At 42.5% G+C, this 17,399-nt stretch overlaps 1 protein-coding gene across 1 annotated transcript in view; it reads right to left on the bottom strand.

Moving 5' to 3' along the window:
• NCF2 (neutrophil cytosolic factor 2) overlaps positions 1–7,584 on the bottom strand; it is a 45,264-nt gene extending 37,680 nt beyond the window's left edge. The window contains exons 1-2 of the mRNA XM_089683974.1: positions 7,279–7,584; positions 2,159–2,241 (exon numbers count right to left, since the gene is read on the bottom strand). Coding sequence (XP_089540100.1) covers positions 2,159–2,241; positions 7,279–7,452 — 257 coding nt within the window. The 5' untranslated portion in view covers positions 7,453–7,584. The remainder of the gene's footprint in view (positions 1–2,158; positions 2,242–7,278) is intronic.
• Positions 7,585–17,399: the final 9,815 nt, after the last annotated feature.

Here is a 17,399-nt window from a genome sequence, read left to right as displayed (position 1 = left end):
AGACTGGGATATCATTAAAGTTCATGTGCGTGTAAAGGCAGGCGTCCCAATACTTTTGGCAATATAGTGTATATATTATATTCAGAATGCTGAAGGCTAGTAAAAATAGGGTCTTGCGTAATAAAAGAATGTATATTCTTGTTTTTAAAGGATTAGTTCCTCTTTACCAGAAAACTGCCTATACAGGTAATGGACACTTGTAGGTAAAATCAAACTGTGCAGCTTTGACTAAAGTTGGATAATGCCCTTGCTATAGGTGTAGGCCTTTTACATACTTCCAGAAGTCTGACTGAAAAACTCCCACAGATAGCATCATCCCATCTTGCCTTGTTGCTATGACATGGCTAAGACACTCCCAGCCATTACTGCTCACCTCCATCCTCATAGGAGCAAGCTCTCAAACCCTTGAACATACGTAGTCCACTATCTCCTCCATTGCATTATTGCTGACCTCAGCTCTTGTGGCAGGAGAGGGAGAGAGCACATGTGCGGGGATTTGAATCAACTGGGAGTGTATTAACAACGTCCTAGCATCAAGACAGGATGGGGTGGCACCATCTCTAAATAGATTACACCCAGTTTGTTCTATAAATAATATGTACCTGTGTGTTCTATAAATAGACTGCATGCAACTTGTCCTATAAATAGATTGCAGGCAGCTTGTACTATAAATAGATTGCATCCAGTGGGTTCTATAGATAGATTTGAACTTGCTTGTTCTTTAAATCGCTTGCAGCTGTTTGTTCCATATATAGTTTGCACCTTGCTTGTTCTATAAATCAACCCAGCTTGTTCTTTACACTGATCAGCCATAACATTGTGACCACTCAAGATAACCCATCCAAGCATGGACTCCACTTGATCTCTAAAAGGTATGCTGTGTTATCTGGCACCAAGTCATCAGTAGTAGATTCTTGAAGTGTAGTGAGGCATGCTTGTTATACTTATTGTGGAACCTAAGGGGTTAATCCTCTGCATTGTGTAAAAACACTGTTTGATCCTGACTTCTCTGATCCTCTCCTTCCAGTGCTCCCCTCTTATCTCCTGATAAGACATATCGTATGGAGACACTCTACATATGCTCAGTTTGGTGTGTATTGCTAGAGAGGTGTTTTCTTTTTTCTTGGGAGCGTGCATGTGATCAGCACAGGGCCAATCAGTGCTGTCCAGACAGAGGTCAGGGGTTCTGCATCCTCTCAGAGCAAAATGAAAATTCCTCCTACAAGCTTTAACCAGTACTCGGCTGGACACTGATAGAAGTCACAGGACTGCTCCAACTGCTGATGAGAAAAGGTATTTAGCAGTTTATATTTACTAAAATAATTGCACTTCCATATTCTCTGTACTGTGGGAGACCAGATATAGTGAATGCAGGGTCCTGAATTTAGTAACACTTTACGTCCTGTAAGGTGTGAGATAGGGCCTCTATGGATTGGACTTGGTTTTCCAATACATCCCACTGATGCTTGATTGGATTGAGATTTAGAGAATTTGGGGCCACTTCAACACATCAAACTTCTTGTGTTCCTTAAACCATTCTTGAATTCATCAGACCAGGCCACCTTCTTCTATTGCTCAGTGGTCCAGCTCTGATGCTCACATGCCCATTGTAAGCTCTTTTGGCTGTAGACATGGGTCAGCATGGGCACCCTGATCAGTCTGCGGCTACACAGCCACATACGCAACTAATGCACTGTGTGTGTTCTGACACCTTTCTATCGGAATCAGCATTTTCCAACCAGCTTTTTCAAAGATTTGAGCTACAGTATATCTTCTATTAGATCAGATTATTAGCTAGCCTTTACTCCCCATGTGCATCAATGAGCCTTGGCTGTCCGTGACCCTGTCGGTGGTTCACTCATTTCTTTAGTTGGACCACTTTTGGTACTTTTCTGACCACTGCAGACCAGGAAGATCCTACAACAACTGCAGTTTTAGAGTTATTTTGACCCAGTTATCTACTCAAAGCTGCACAGCTTTTGATGTACAGACAACCCTTATCCACCTAGGCAGTGTTTTGGTAAAGGTGAACTAACCCTTCAAATGCTGGCAATAGTACAGAAATTCAAGCATGAATGCATCTGAAGAAGAAGAGTTCTTGACCCACAGCAAGGTACTTTTATGGATAAAACATATTGTAGCCTGTACTATTACTTACTTTCCCTCTTTGAAGAAGACGGAGCCGCGCTGGAAATACCCCACAGCCAAATGTTTGTCTTTCTCAACAGTACTAGTGAAGGCCTAAAAGACAGCAATGTTTGTACGTGTTATAAAATAATCATTATTTAATGTTGTGCTTTAAAGTTGAACCTTGTAGTTTTTTAAACAAACCTGTAGTGGCCCTGCTTTCTAGATCATCTTATGCCTCACTATTGGCCAGTGAAGACTCCCATAAAAGCAACAGACCTATAGGGTAAATGGTTAGCACTTCCATCTGGCAGTACTAGGGTTGTTGGTTCGAATCTCAACCTTGGCACCACTTGCCTGGAGTTTGCATGTTCTCCCTGTGCCTGTGTGGGTTTCCTCCGGGTATTCTGGTTTCCTCCCACACTCCGAAGACATGCTGGTAGGTTAATTGGCTCCTGTCTAAATTGGCCCTATTATGTGTATATATGAATGTGAGGGACCTCATATTGTGCGCCCCTTGAAGGTTAGGGACTGATGTGAATGCACAATATACATGTAAAGAACTGTGTAAATTGATGGTGCTATATAAGTACCTGAAATAAATAAAAATAGTAAAGCCTAGGATTTGGCAGGGGGAAGGTGCTTGACCCATATTACCTAGGAAGTTTCTGCAGATCAGAACATGCGGTTATTCTGGACACCTCGGCATTACCAAGATGGACCTAATGTACGAGCTACGTGTTAATAGTGCTGGGCTAGGTATTCTACATTTCAGATTTGTTTAGATGTGACTCAGTGGGCCTAACTTACTAAAACTACAGCAAACTCAAGCAGCTGACTAAAAAATGTTGCAATCAATAAAGCCATTTTATTTTTTTTAGTAAGGTAACAGCTTCAATTGTTTTCTGATTATTACCCTTCTAAATTAATTTAATTTATGGCCTTCCCTGGAAAATATACTGTATATATTGGTGATTTATGTTTAACAGTTGTGTACCAGACAGGCCAATTCCTCTTTTTAAATAACTTTTGAAACATGCAACATATAGTGTACAGTATGTATGTATGTATGTATATATATATATATATATATATATATATATATATATATTATATATAACAAAACCAACAGTATTATGGAGGTAGAATTAAACATAATCTCATCTACGACTCTTCTGAAAACCATGGATAACTATTAAAACTTTATCCAAAATGTTTTACTTTGTTTTGTATATTGTGGGGAAGGAATAGACTCTCTCTTAGATTTTTAATTTTGTTTCCTGATGACAATTGCTTTTCCACTTGAGGATACAAGGACAAAGAGTGATGAAAAAACTCCCCAATGGAGTCACAGACAGACAAAATATCCCAACAGAAAAACATTTTGGTTGTAGTTGGTCTTTAACTCTTAATTATGCTTTTGTACACCCTTGAGTACCATTGGAAATGTAATTTCCTTCCCATGTGATTGGCTTTATACTTTTTGCACTTAATGCAACTAATGGTGCACTTTTTTTATGAATGTAGAACTTGATGAACAATTAATTCCTGAATACTGCCAATACTGTTGTATTGAGTTATTATTTTTATTGAGTTTAATAGCAATACAGAAACAAGTCAAACAATTTGTAAAATGAAACAATCCTTATTGTGTCTCATTTACAAAATTGTCGAAGTCAATATGGCCACAGTTGTAGCAAACAAGGATGGTATAAAGTTTACCCTTTCACTGACGTATGTCATATGTCAGCAGTAGCAGGGATTTGAAAACACACCCCCAGCTGTACAGCTCTTCCAATCACTTCCTTTCACCTCTGGTACATTAGGGGTCAAATAGGCCTCTGAAGTCTTAATAAAGAGTATCTGTCACAACAAATATGTATCCAATGGGAGATGTCTGGTCTGCTTTGTGATATAAATAAAGTTTTAGTGTAAAAAAAATAAAGTTACACCCAACTACCCATCCCCCCCCCCCAAAAAAAAAAAAAAATTGGAGTCCATCCACATATATACACACATATGAATATAAATACACAAGCTAGGTGTGTCTGTGTACAAAAATATTGATTGTGCTACACATTACATATCACCATCCACACCAGGGTGAAGGCAAAAATGTTAGGGCCATTATTCATGATCAACCCTAAACAAATGACTTGTAGGGGCTTTTAAAGTATTGCCTATGGAAATGTTAGAACTACCGCAATTTTATTCTCCAGGGTCTCCGCTTTCAGAAAACATATAATGTTTTTAACTAAATCTTCAGGCCTAAAATTATTTTTTTAACCTGTGTGCAAAAAAAATGCAAAAATGGCTCAGTCAGCAAAAGGGTAAACCAGCAATGACCTCTACATGTTAACAAAAAGGTGGAAATCATGCAACACCAGAGTCTTGCATAGAGAAGATACAATCAGATTTGATCCGGGGGGGCGTGGATAAGCTAAAATTTCAGTGGTTTCTTCATAGGTAAGTTTATATAATGGGAGGTCTGTGTTCAGCATTTTCTTCCAATCTGTAAAAGGACGGAGAGCATGGACTCTTCTATGTTACCAGGATAGCCTTATGTGATCTGAATTATTTAGATCAGGGGTCTCCAAACTTTCTAAACAAAGGGCCAGTTTACTATATTTCAAATGTTATGGGATTAGAGCAGGGGTGGGGAAACTTTTTGACTTGAGGGCCGCAATGGGTTCATATATTGGACCCGGGGGCCGGACCAAGAGTAGATGAATGATGTGTATGTGTCATCCATAGTAAGTATAGTAATATTCCCCCATAGTAAGCATAGTAATTAATCCCCCATATAGTAATTCATCCCCCATAGTAATTCATCCCCCATAGTAATTCATCCCCCATATAGTAATTCATCCCCCATAGTAATTCATCCCCCATATAGTAATTCATCCCCCATATAGTAATTCATCCCCCATAGTAATTCATCCCTCATATAGTAATTCATCCCCCATATAGTAATTCATCCCCCATAGTAATTCATCCCCCATATAGTAATTCATCCCCCATAGTAATTCATCCCCCATATAGTAATTCATCCCCCATATAGTAATTCATCCCCCATAGTAATTCATCCCTCATATAGTAATTCATCCCCCATATAGTAATTCATCCCCCATAGTAATTCATCCCCCATATAGTAATTCATCCCCCATATAGTAATTCATCCCCCATATAGTAATTCATCCCCCATAGTAATTCATCCCCCATATAGTAATTAATCCCCCATAGTAATTCATCCCCCATATAGTAATTCATTCCCCATATTTATTCATCCCCCATATTAAGTCCCCAAGTCCCCCCTGTGTCAATTCACTTACCTTTGCTCCGCGCGTTCCTCTCGCCGTGTTCCCGCGCCGTTCCGGTGTAGCATGAAAATCTGTCTCCTATGAGGATCTGTCCCCCTCGACGTATCTGCGCATGTGCCAGTTTCAGGCATTAGCAGCCGATCGGCGATCTCCGGCACATGCGCAGATACGTCGAGGGGGACAGATCCTCATAGGAGACAGATTTTCATGCTACACCGGTCTTCAGGGCGGACTGTGAGAGGAGCCTAGCCGGAGCCTAGCTCCGCGGGCCGGATTAAAAGGTCCGCCGGGCTGTATACGGCCCGCGGGCCGTAGTTTGCCCATTGTTGGATTAGAGGGAGTAGGAAATGTCCCAGAGTCAGTTGGAGTAAACAAAGTCTCAAGGTGGTGGTTAGTGGAAAGAATAGTGCCCCGTCATTGATATTAGTGAGGGTAATAGTGTTCCATAATTGGTATTAGTGGGAGGAAAAGTGCCCCATCATTGGTATTAGTGGGGGAATAGTGCCCCATCATTGGTATTAGTGAGGGAATAGTGCCCCATCATTGGTATTAGTGGGGGAATAGTGCCCCATCATTGGTATTAGTGGGAGGAATAGTGCCCCATCATTGGTACTAGTGAGGGAATAGTGCCCCATCATTGGTATCAGTGGGAGGAATAGTGCCTCATCAATGGTATTAGTGGGAGGAAAAGTGCCCCATCATTGGTATTAGTAGGGGAATAGTGCCCCATCATTGGTATTAGTGAGGGAATAGTGCCCCATCATTGGTATTAGTGGGGGAATAGTGCCTCATCAATGGTATTAGTGGGAGGAATAGTGCCCCATCATTGGTATTAGTGGGGGAATAGTGCCCCATCATTGGTATCAGTGGGAGGAATACTGCCTCATCAATGGTATTAGTGGGAGGAATAGTGCCCCATCAATGGTATAAGTGGGAGGAATAGTGCCCCATCAACTCTATTAGTGGGAAGAATAGTGGCTCTTCAAAGGTATTAGTGGGAGGATTGGTGCCCCATCAGTAGTATACATGAAAGTAATAGTGCCCCATTATTGGTATTAGCGAGAGGAATAGTGCCCAATCATTGGTATTACAGGAGGAATAGTGCCCCATCATTGGTATTAGTAGGAGGAATAGTACCCCATTATTGAGGTCAGTGGAAGGAATAATGCCCCATCTTCAGTGTTAGTGGGAATAATAGTGCCCCATCATTGGTATTAGTGGGATGAATGTGCCCCATTGTTGGGGTCAGTGGAAGGAATAGTGCCCCATCATTGGTGTTAGTGGGAAGAATAGTGCCCCACTGCTGGTGTCAGTGGAAGGAATAGTCTGTGTTCACCAATTTCTTCAATTCCACAAAAAAGATGGAGAGCATGGACTCTTCCATGTTACTAGGATAGCCATAGTACTGAGTTATTTGGATCAGGGGTTTCACTGCAGGGGCTGCAGTTTGAAGACCACTGATTTAGATCATGAAGCAATCTGACCTTATAAATATCTACCCTAAGGCCATTTTTACACGTCATGATCTCTTTCCTCCTCACCGCCTGTGTTAACCCATCTATTTTAACCCTTTAAATGCTACACCATGACCAAGTGCATTGCACACAGTTGCAGGGTGGTTGCAGCGTGGCCCTTTCTTGAATGGCTCGCATTCCACAAGTGGTACTGGCCATGTCCACTACCTTTGCAGCTCAAAGAGTAGGGGGCCCAATCGTTTGTTTTTACTACCCCCCCCCCTTCCCTAGTTCACAACCACAATTGTAAATGAGTCTTTAGTATCTCATTAAGCCCCATGACACATGAATGGTATTTCTCCTTCAACATTACTCACCTTTTCTGCCCCCTGTAAATTTCCCATCACAAGGTGGCAACAGCCGATGTTGAAGCAGATCTTGGCTCTAGGTTCTGTGATGATGGTGAAGGATTTCAGGGCTCCTGTCCAGTCCCCTTTGTCTGCTGCAGCCACTCCTTCACTCCAAAGCCGCATAATTTCCACAAGAGCCATCTCTGAGGTTACCCTGATATCAGAGGTCCTTCCAAAACTTGAATACTCCACACAACTGTTGGTGCCTTTTCAGCACCCACAGCCCTCGGTCATGTGTGGTGTTGTCAGAATGTGTTGATGACACAAGAGGAAGCAACGTAACTCTCTGTAGTTTTTAGAAAGAGATTCTGAAACTGCTTTACTGGACTACGTAACGACTTCCTCAATTATTTGTCTTCCTCATTCAACGCTCATTAGAGCTAACCCTGCGTGTCAACTCAGTGCTCTCAATGCTATAGAACAAATAACCTGAAATGATTGCAAAGTGACAATTGAACAATCTTGTATGTTGAATGAATGACAATAACAATGGCATGGGCACATTCACACATTGGGGTTGGTGTACTAAAGGCAAATAGACTGTCCACTTTGCAAGGGAATTTTCCATCATCGAGCCAAGTAAATGTGGTGTTTTTTAATTTTCCTTGCAAGTGAATGGGTAGTTTTTGCAAAGTGAATTTCCCAAACAATACAAAATTCTTATACAAAGTGCGACTTTCCTTATAAAGTGAACAGTTTATTTTATTTTAGTAAATCAACCCCATTGCATTTACAATGGAGAGCTGGGCTGTGGAGGGGGAGGGAGCAGCTGGCTCAGGCTCTCATTGGCTTGCTGAGAGGCTGAGCCAGGTGCCACTCCAGGCTCTGGGGTGGATCCCGACTTTAAAGTCGGGATCTTTCCCCAGCCTGGACCGGCTGAGTGACTTCAGCCAACAGTGGGCTTAAACCAGCTGTCAGCTGGAAATGGGTCATAGGAGTGCAGAACGAACTGCACTCCTGTGATCCACAGGAAAAGTACAGTCAAAGCTTTATTTTTGTGCTATTTATTCATCACTGGGATTTTTATTTTTTTTGCTATGTAAATGAAAAAGTCCAAAAATTTTGAAAAATAGTGTTTTTCTTATAAAATTTTGCAAATAAATAATTTTTCATTGTAAATCTTGGGCAAAATGTATTCCGTTATCTTTTTAGTAAACAAAAAAAAAAAAATTAGTTTATAACCAAAAATTATAATTTTTAAACTTTTTTTTACATTTTTATTTATTTTTTTTATATTATTATTATTATTATTATTTTTTTTACATACTGTCACCCTAGCAGTACAGTGTCACCACTACTTGTGGGGGGTGATGAAGATTTTTTCTTTTTTTTTTTTTACACTGATTGCTTTTACACCCATAAAGGCTGTAAAAGCAATCATTTCTCCTCTCTGGCTGCATTCTTGCAGCCATTGAGAACTACAGTGTGAGCTGTGATTGGTCACAGCTTGTCACATGGTACAAGGCTGTTGTGAATAGCCTTGTACCATGTGACCTCTGTGCTCATTCACAGATTTCACATGTAGTAAGCAATGATGTCAGAAGTAACATCTTGCTTACTACTCTGCATGTGATCACTGATTGGCCAATCAATGATCACATGATCGGGAGCTTGCACAGAGGTCCCGTATGGCGATCAGTGTTCCACTGTGTCCGGAGGACACAGCGGGCACCAGATCGCGGTACTGCGTGCTCCCAGGGAGTGCGCACAAGCAAGGGGCGGGGAGGCTGTTTATAAATGGCCACCCGACCCTCCACTGCCACCGTTTGGCTGGACAGGAGGTGGTTAATAGCAAAAAGTCAAAAATATAGTTTTTTTCTCAAAATTGTCAGTCTTTTTTTTATAGCGCAAAAATAAAGCTCTAATCATGGGTAAAAAAAGGATGTACATTTAATTTGAGTGCAGTGTTGCATGACCACGCAATTGTCAGTTAAAGTAATGCAGCGCCGTAATGTGGCCTGGTCAGGAAGGGGGGTAAATCCTCAGGAGGGCAAGTGGTTAAAGACGTCCAGAATCATGTACCATTTCTTTCCCAGCCTTTCATTAATTGGATTTCAATTCTTTCAATTACAGAGTCTCAGCATTACATGTGGATGTTACCTAGGTTGGTTTGCAGTAAAATGCACCGTGTCTAGGTACTTCTAGTCCTCCAGATTGACATCCACCCATTAAGTCATTTTGATATTTGCTTAACTCCTTCTTGAGAGGAGTACTGAGGCAGCATGTTGTGATTTTTTCAGGGCCTTATACATAGCCCCTCCCATCAGACATTATCTGCCTGCATTGTACAGAGAAGCACAGAGACCTAGTGATAACATCACTGGGTCTAAAATAAGGTATGTAATGCAATCTGAAAGGGTTTATTTCAAAATGTTAATTTTCATATTGAAAGGGGAAAGTAGGAAGCAGGAAGGGTAAAATAAAAGCAGATTCAACTTCAGCTTAACCTCTTGACGCCAGAGCCTCCTGGCCCTTTAAGGGTTTCAGAAACCGGGAGGCGGGGTGGGGTTTTAGGGTCATGTGACCGCCGTGATTTGCTGTCACTGCGGTCACATGATCGGGAAAGGTCCCAATCGAAAGAGGAGATCAGGACCTTTCCTTGAGTACCGGACATGTGTGCTGGGAGCACGCAGGGTGAACTCTCAGCACATATGTTTTTCTTAATTGCACACACATGTGCTGCCGCTTGGCGTCAAGGCCCAGACACCGGGAGGCTGCACATTTGCGTGCTGCCGGTGCGAAGAGGTTAAAACAATACCTCCTGGTAAAAGAAAAAACAATAGTGACAGATATTTAAAAACTGTATTTAAAATGAAGATAATAATTGCAAAAAAATAAACACAAAAAAACCCCACAGAAAAACAGAAGAGACATTAACCACAAGCCTATAGGGCACTTATACCCCCTTCCTGCCCAGGCCATTTTCCAGCTCTCAGCACTCTCACACTTTGAATGACAATTGCGCGGTCATGCAACACTGTACCCATATGATATTTTTATCATTTTTTTGTGACAGAGCTTTATTTTGGTGGTATTTAATCACCTCTGGGTTTTTTATTTTTTCTTAAACAAACCAAAAACCGCTGAAAATTTTGAAAAAAAAATGTTTTTTCTTAGTTTTTGTTTTAAAATTTGTAATTATGTGATTTTTGTCCTTCACTGATGTGCGCTAATGAGGCTGCAGTGATGGGCAATGATAGGCTGCACTGATGGACACTGATAGGTGGCACTGATGGGCACTGATGAGGAGGCACTGGTAGGTGGCACTGATGGGCATTGACAGGCATCACTGATGGGCACTGAAAGGCAGCATTGATATATGGCACTGATAGGCGGCACTGTTAGGTGGCACTGACTGGCACTGATAGGAGACACTGGCGGGCACTGATAGGCGGCACTGATGGGCACTGATAGGTGGCACTGATGCACACTGATAGGCGGCACTGACTGGCACTGATAGGTGGCACTGATTGGCAGTACTGATAGGTGGCACTGATTGGCATTGATAGGTGGCACTGACTGGCACTGATGGGTGACACTGAAAGGCAGCTCAGATGGGCACTGATATGTGGCATTGATGTGCACTGGTAGGCACTGATATATGGCATTGATGTGGCACTTGCACGTGGCACTGTTCAGCACTGGCAGCTGGCACTGATGGACACTGACAGGTGGCACTTCTGGGGCCACACTGATCATCAGTGCCCTGATGATCAGTGTACATGTCCCCTCCACGAAATGCTGATTACCGGCTCTCCTCTCCTCTTGAGCTGTCAGCGTGACAGCTCGTGAGGAGAGAAATGCCAATAACCGGCATTTCCCTGTTTACATGTGATCAGCTGTGATTGGACACAGCTGATCACATGACCGAGCCGACATCTTCGGCTCTTTCCATAGATCGGTGATCCGCTGTGTCCGAGGGACACAGCGCACCGCCGATCACCACGCTGCGCACTCCCTGAGCCGTGCATGCGCGATGAGAATGGGAGGACGTCATATGATGTCCTCCCAGAACGAGAGAATTACCTTGCGTCCGTCATTGGACTATGTGGCAGGCGGAAGGTGGTTAAAGCTGAACTACAATTATCCCTAAAATGTGTTCACATAAATATTCTCACACTCACCCCAGCCATTCATTTGTATTTTAAACTGAATGGGTTGTTTTTCAAAGTGAGGGTTTACAATTACTTTAAGCTCTGGTTATTTCAACAGCCTGAAAAGACCTAAATGTATCCCATTATAAATCCGTTTTAAATACTATTTACAGAGCTAAATATAACAGTGTCCATCTATCACAAAATTAAATTTTTCAAAGAGGTATATAAATATGTACAGTTCTATAGGCAGGTGTGAAGAAATGCTGTAAAGTAAGAATGCTTTTAAAAATATATTTTTTAATTGTTTATATTTATCAATTTACAAAATGCAAAGTGAACAAGCAGAAGATAAATCTAAATCAAATCAATATTTGGTGTGATTACCCTTTGGCTTCAAACCAGCATCAATTCAGTTCATAAAGCTCTTTTGAAGTACAAAGAAATGGGCAACAATGAGGACGGTAGATGCTGTGGTCAGCCAAGGAAATGTAATACAGCTGATGAAAGACACATCCTGCTTACTTCCCTTCATCATCAGAAGATGTGCAGCAGTGCCATCAGCAAAGAACTGGAGGGAACCATTGGACCCAGGTACACCCATCTACTGTCCGGAGAAGTCCGGCCAGAAGGGGTCTTCATGGAAGAATTTCTGCCAAAATACCTTGCCTTTGTCAAGGAAACAAGGCCAAGCAACTCAACAATGCACAAAAACATAGGAACTGGGGTGCAGAAAATGGCAGAAAGTGCTCTGGACTGATGAGTCAAATTTTTAAATATGTGGCTGTAGCAAAAGTCAAATTTTTATAGCTGAAGGGCTGGAGAGTGATACAACAATGAGTGTCTGCAGGTAACAGTGAAGCATGGTGGAGGTTCCTTCTATGTTTGGGGTTGCATTTCTTCACATTGAGGTGATTTGGTCAGGATCAATGGTGTCCTCACTGCTGAGAAATGCAGGCAGATACTTATCCATCATGCCATCACAGAGGTGTGTGATTGGCCCCAAATTTATTCAACAACCCCAAACATACGGCCAATGTTATTAAGAACTATCTTCATTGTAAAGAAGAACAAGGAGTCCTGGAAGCAGGGGCGGACTGACCATTCGAGCACTCAGGCACTGCCCGAGGGCCCGAGGTCAGTAGGGGGACTCATAAAATGCCCCTGGTACCTTTTTTATAGGCTTTTTGGGTGTGTTTTGAGTGTGGGCAAGGACACAGGGGCCCCATGATCCCCAATTGCCCGGGGGCCCATGAGTTGTCAGTCCGCCCCTGCCTGGAAGTGATGATTTGGCCTCCACAGTGCCCTGATCTCAACATCATCAAGTCTGTCTTGAATTACATGAGGAGACAGAAGGATGTGAAGCAGCCTACATCCATAGAAGAGCTCTGGTTAGCTCTCCAAGATGTTTGGAACAACCTACCTGCTGAGTTTCTTCAAAAACTGTGTGCAAGTGAACCTAGAAGAATTGATGCTGTTTTGAAGGCAAAGTGTCGTCACACCCAGGGGTGTATTTACCACAAGGCAAACAAGGCATTTGCCTAGGGTGGCATTTTTCAGGGGGGGGGCAGCAGCATTTTTCAGGGGGGCAGCGTCCCCCCCAAAAGAAGGAAAGAAAGAAGGGACACACACAGCATGGAGACTAGGTGGGATCTGAGAGAGGCTGCGGGCTGCTTGATGGTGTATGCAGAGCCTGACTCTTGTTCCCGGGGATGTCCGGAGCTGTAAAGGTGAGTGTCTTATCTCTTGCTGGGGTGGGGGGGAGGTTGCCAGTGTATGGGGGGCAGTGGTAGTGGAAGGCTCTCTTTGGTAGGGGTGGAGCTGGGGTGTTGTTGGTTAACGTCAGGCTTTCTTCGTTGGGGAGGGGCGGGGGTTGGTCAGTGTCAGGGTCTCCCCATGGGGAGGGGAGCCAATTTTTGTGTTGCCTAGGGCAGCATGAAACCTAAATACACCACTGGTCACACCAAATATTGATTTGATTTGGATTTCTCTTCTGTTCATTTACTTTCCATTTTGTTAATTGATAAAAAAAAATAAATAAACTGTTAACACTTTTATTTCTGAATAGTTTTAAGAAAGTTCTGAAAACGTCCTATTTCTAAAAATGTTTCTTACTTTATATGGCCTTCTCTCAATATGATTTAAGCCTAATAAAAAGGAACACAAATGGTTTATTTGAAAGGTCATTAGCAATAAAACTCAGTGAGGAAATCTTTTCTTCCCTTTACATTATTGCAACACTTAATGGAGAAACATTTATATTGCAGTACCACAAGATCTTGCCTAATGGAAACAATGTAACTCCAAGTTTGCATTTTACAATATCAAGTTGTTAAATACATTGCAGCTTATTCAGTAAAGCAATAGAAAGAGCAAAGATAAAGTTTGAATTAAACCACAGAGATCGATATATTTAGGCCTCATGTATACTGCTCCTCCTAAGAGTGTTTAGGAGCTTGTGGTGTTTTTTTGCCAAAGCCCCTGAACTCAACTCAATACAAGCCTATGGGGTTTATTTACTAAAGCTGGAGATTGCAAAATCAGGTTAATTTCTGCATAGAAACCAATCAGCTTCCAGGTTTTATTGCCAAAGCTTAAAGTGTTACTAAACCCAGGACCCCGCATTCACTCTGTCTGGTCTCACACAGTACACTAGACATGGAAATGAAATTATTTTAGTAAATATAAACTGCTAAATACCTTTTCTCATCAGCAGTTAGACCAGTCTTGTGACTTCTATCAGTGTTCAGCTGGGCACTGATTAAAGCTTGTAGGAGGAGTTTTCATTCTGTTCTAGGAGGATGCAGAACCCCTAACCTCTGTCTGGACAGTGCTGATTGGCCCTGTGTTGATCACATGCACTCTCCCAAGAAAAATAAAAACCTCTCTAGCAATACACACTAAAATGAGCATGTGCAGAGTGTCTCCACATAATATGTCTTATCAGGAGATAAGAGGGGGACACTGGAAGAAGGGGAGGATCAGAGAGGACAGGATCAAACAGCGTTTTTACACAATGTAGAGGATTAACCCCTTAGGTTCCACAGAGAGTATAGCAAGAATGCTTTACTGCATATACAGACTGATTTTACTGTTGTGGGTTTAGTAACACTTTAATTGAACAAGCTGAAGTTAGAAGCTGATTGGTTTCTATGCAGAACTGAGCCTGATTTTGCACTCTCCAGCTTTAGTCGGAAAACCACTATGTGTCCTTGTACACACAGGCTTTTACCAGAGTTTACGAGCAGCAGAGTTTAGGGGCAGTTAAATGTTCTGCTCCTGAACGCAGAGCAGAGGAATGTTTTGGCCAAAAATCACTGCAAAAACATGTTTAAATGCATCTAAATTCTAGCTGTGTTTAGCGAATGGGTGTTTATTCATGTCAATTGAAAATACTGTGACCAATCAAATGAAAGAATATCCAAGCGCTAAACATGGCTCCGCATTTACACGTGTTTTTGCCATATTGGGCATTTTTCTGCTACCAGAAGAGCTAAACGTCTAGGGGAGTTCATGTATACATGAGGCCTGAGAGTGTGAGTTCTGTTGTTGCACTTTCCATATTATGCTGGTTTTATTTCAAATCCATCTGCACACATTCGGGGTTTGTGCTGTTTAAAGCGGAGCTCCACCCAAAAGGTGAAGTTACTCTTTAAGGACTGCTCTCCCGCTCCCCATTAAGGATTGGCACCTTTGGAGGGCGGGGGGGAGTGGGTACCTGAATTTGACAGGTACCCGCTCTCACTTCTGGTCCGATCGCCTAGGCAATCGGAAGTGGAAGGTGTCCTCCCTCCCTCCCTCCCTATAGTCTTTTGGGACACATGACAGGTCCCAGAAGACGATGGGGCCATTCATGAAGCGCAGCGCTACTCCCGCATGTGCAGTGGGTATCCGGCTGTGAAGCCACAAGCTGTCATAGCCGGGTGCCCACACTGAAGATGCTGGCCTCCTGGAATACAGGACGGCCGGTGAAACGGAATGCAGGGGACATACCGCGGGGCAGAGGGGCAGGTAAGTGGCTGTTTTTTAAAAGTCAGCAGCTACAGTTTTTGTAGCTCCTGACTTTTATTTTTTGACAGCGTGAGTGGAACTCCGCTATGCTGCAGTGAATGGCCACTGGTAAATGTCTTGCTGGGAATGTCCCCAGTGCAATCTCATATAACCCAACCCACTCCATGGGACTCCAGTTTCATAGCAAGCTGAACTTCAATATATTGAATTTACAGATAAGCTAACATTCCCATTATCTTAATTGTAGGTACAGGACACGGGACTTATATTCATAGGCCATGGGATGTCCTTAAAGTGACTGTAAAGACTCCAATTATTATTTTTTTAATAACAAACATGTCATATTTACCTGCTCTGTGCAGTGGTTTTGTACAGAGCATAAACGATCCTTCTCTTCTTGGGTCCCCTGCTGGCTCTCCAGGCCCCTCCCCCTTCAGAGTGCCCCCAGACCAAGCTGCTTGTTCTGGGGGCACTTGTGTGTGCTTGCTCCTGAGCTGCCTCTGTGTGTTTATGAGACACACAGAGTGCTGCTCAGTCCTGCCTGACCAATGGCTGCGGCTGCTGTGTCTCAGCCAACGAGGAGGTAGAGAACCAGAAGAAAGCTCAAACCACTATAGCGCACTGCAAGGTCCAGTTTCCACAAATCAGCAGCCTATAATGTCAGCATAATGTGGACAAAGGTCAATTCCAATTCACAAGGATCCTGCAGCTTGCCAGGAGAAGATCCCGGAAGATCCAAGGAGCTCAAACAACAGAGAGAAAGCAGTGCGGGATCCCCTTTAGAATGATAAATAAATGCATTCCATAAAAACAAATAGCACACTTACATGTTCAAAACCTTCTATCTATGCTGATTGTCAAGATTAGAACATGTAAGTGTGCTATTTGTTACAGTTACATAGTTAGTCTCGTTTAAAAAAGACACATTTAGTTCAACCATTAAAAGGGAAAAAAATATACAATCCTTTATACACAATCCTATACCCACAGTTGATCCAGAGGAAGGCAAAATACGCCAATAAAGCATAATCCAAATTCCTTCCTGATCCCCCAAGAGGCAACTGGATATTCCCTGGATCAACTTTATGTACAAATAACAGTATCAGTTTTATTGTGTACATTTAGGAAAGAATCCAGGCATTTTTAAAGCAATCCAATGAGCAGGCCAGAACCAGCTTTTAAGGGAGTCTATTCCACATTTTCACAACTGTTATTGTAAAAAAAATCTTTCCGTATTTGGAGATTAAATTTATTTTCCTCCAAACGTAAAGAGTGCCCCCTTGTCCTTTGTCATGACCTCAGGGTGAATAGCTCTACACCGAGTTCACTATATGAACCACTGATGTATTTCTACATGTTGATTATATCCCCCCTTAATCTCCTCTTCTCAAGAGAGAATACATTCAGTTCCTCTAATCTTTCCTCATAGCTGATCTCCTCCATGCCTCTTATCAGTTTGGTTGCCCTTCTCTGTACTTTCTAGATGGGTTGCTCTCCCAGCTGTTAGGGGTAGCAGTGACATCCAGGGCTGCCACCTCTGTGTTTGCCACCTTCACATCTTCAACTAACTTGGCAAATCTGTGCTCAAACCCAGGACTGGCCTTCCTTTTCTGTGAGCCCCTACCTCTCCCCCTAGCTACATTATCCCATCTTCCTACCTGATAATCCTGACTTACCCTTCCACATCAGCCCCATTAACTACCTACTCGGTGAGCAGAAGGCTTCTTTCAAGTTTGTCCTTTTTGCTCAGTGGTGCAACTTGCTCTTCCAGATCTCCAATGTGAGCTTCTAGAATAGCAACCTGCTCACATCTGTCACAGCGGTATGTATCCTGGAACTGGTGCACAATTTTGGTATACATATGATACACTGTGCACTGAGCAAGACCTCCAACCTTGCTAGCACCCATTATCCCTGTTACAATATAATTACCCATAGGAAATTTAAGATGTTACTTACAGGCTAGAAGACTCCTGTCTTAAC

Source organism: Staurois parvus, unplaced genomic scaffold, assembly GCF_062004578.1.
Source record: "Staurois parvus isolate SC_StPar_1 unplaced genomic scaffold, SC_StPar_1.0 ptg000332l, whole genome shotgun sequence".
Taxonomy (NCBI): domain Eukaryota; kingdom Metazoa; phylum Chordata; class Amphibia; order Anura; family Ranidae; genus Staurois; species Staurois parvus.
This window is presented reverse-complemented; position numbering and strand designations above follow the sequence as displayed.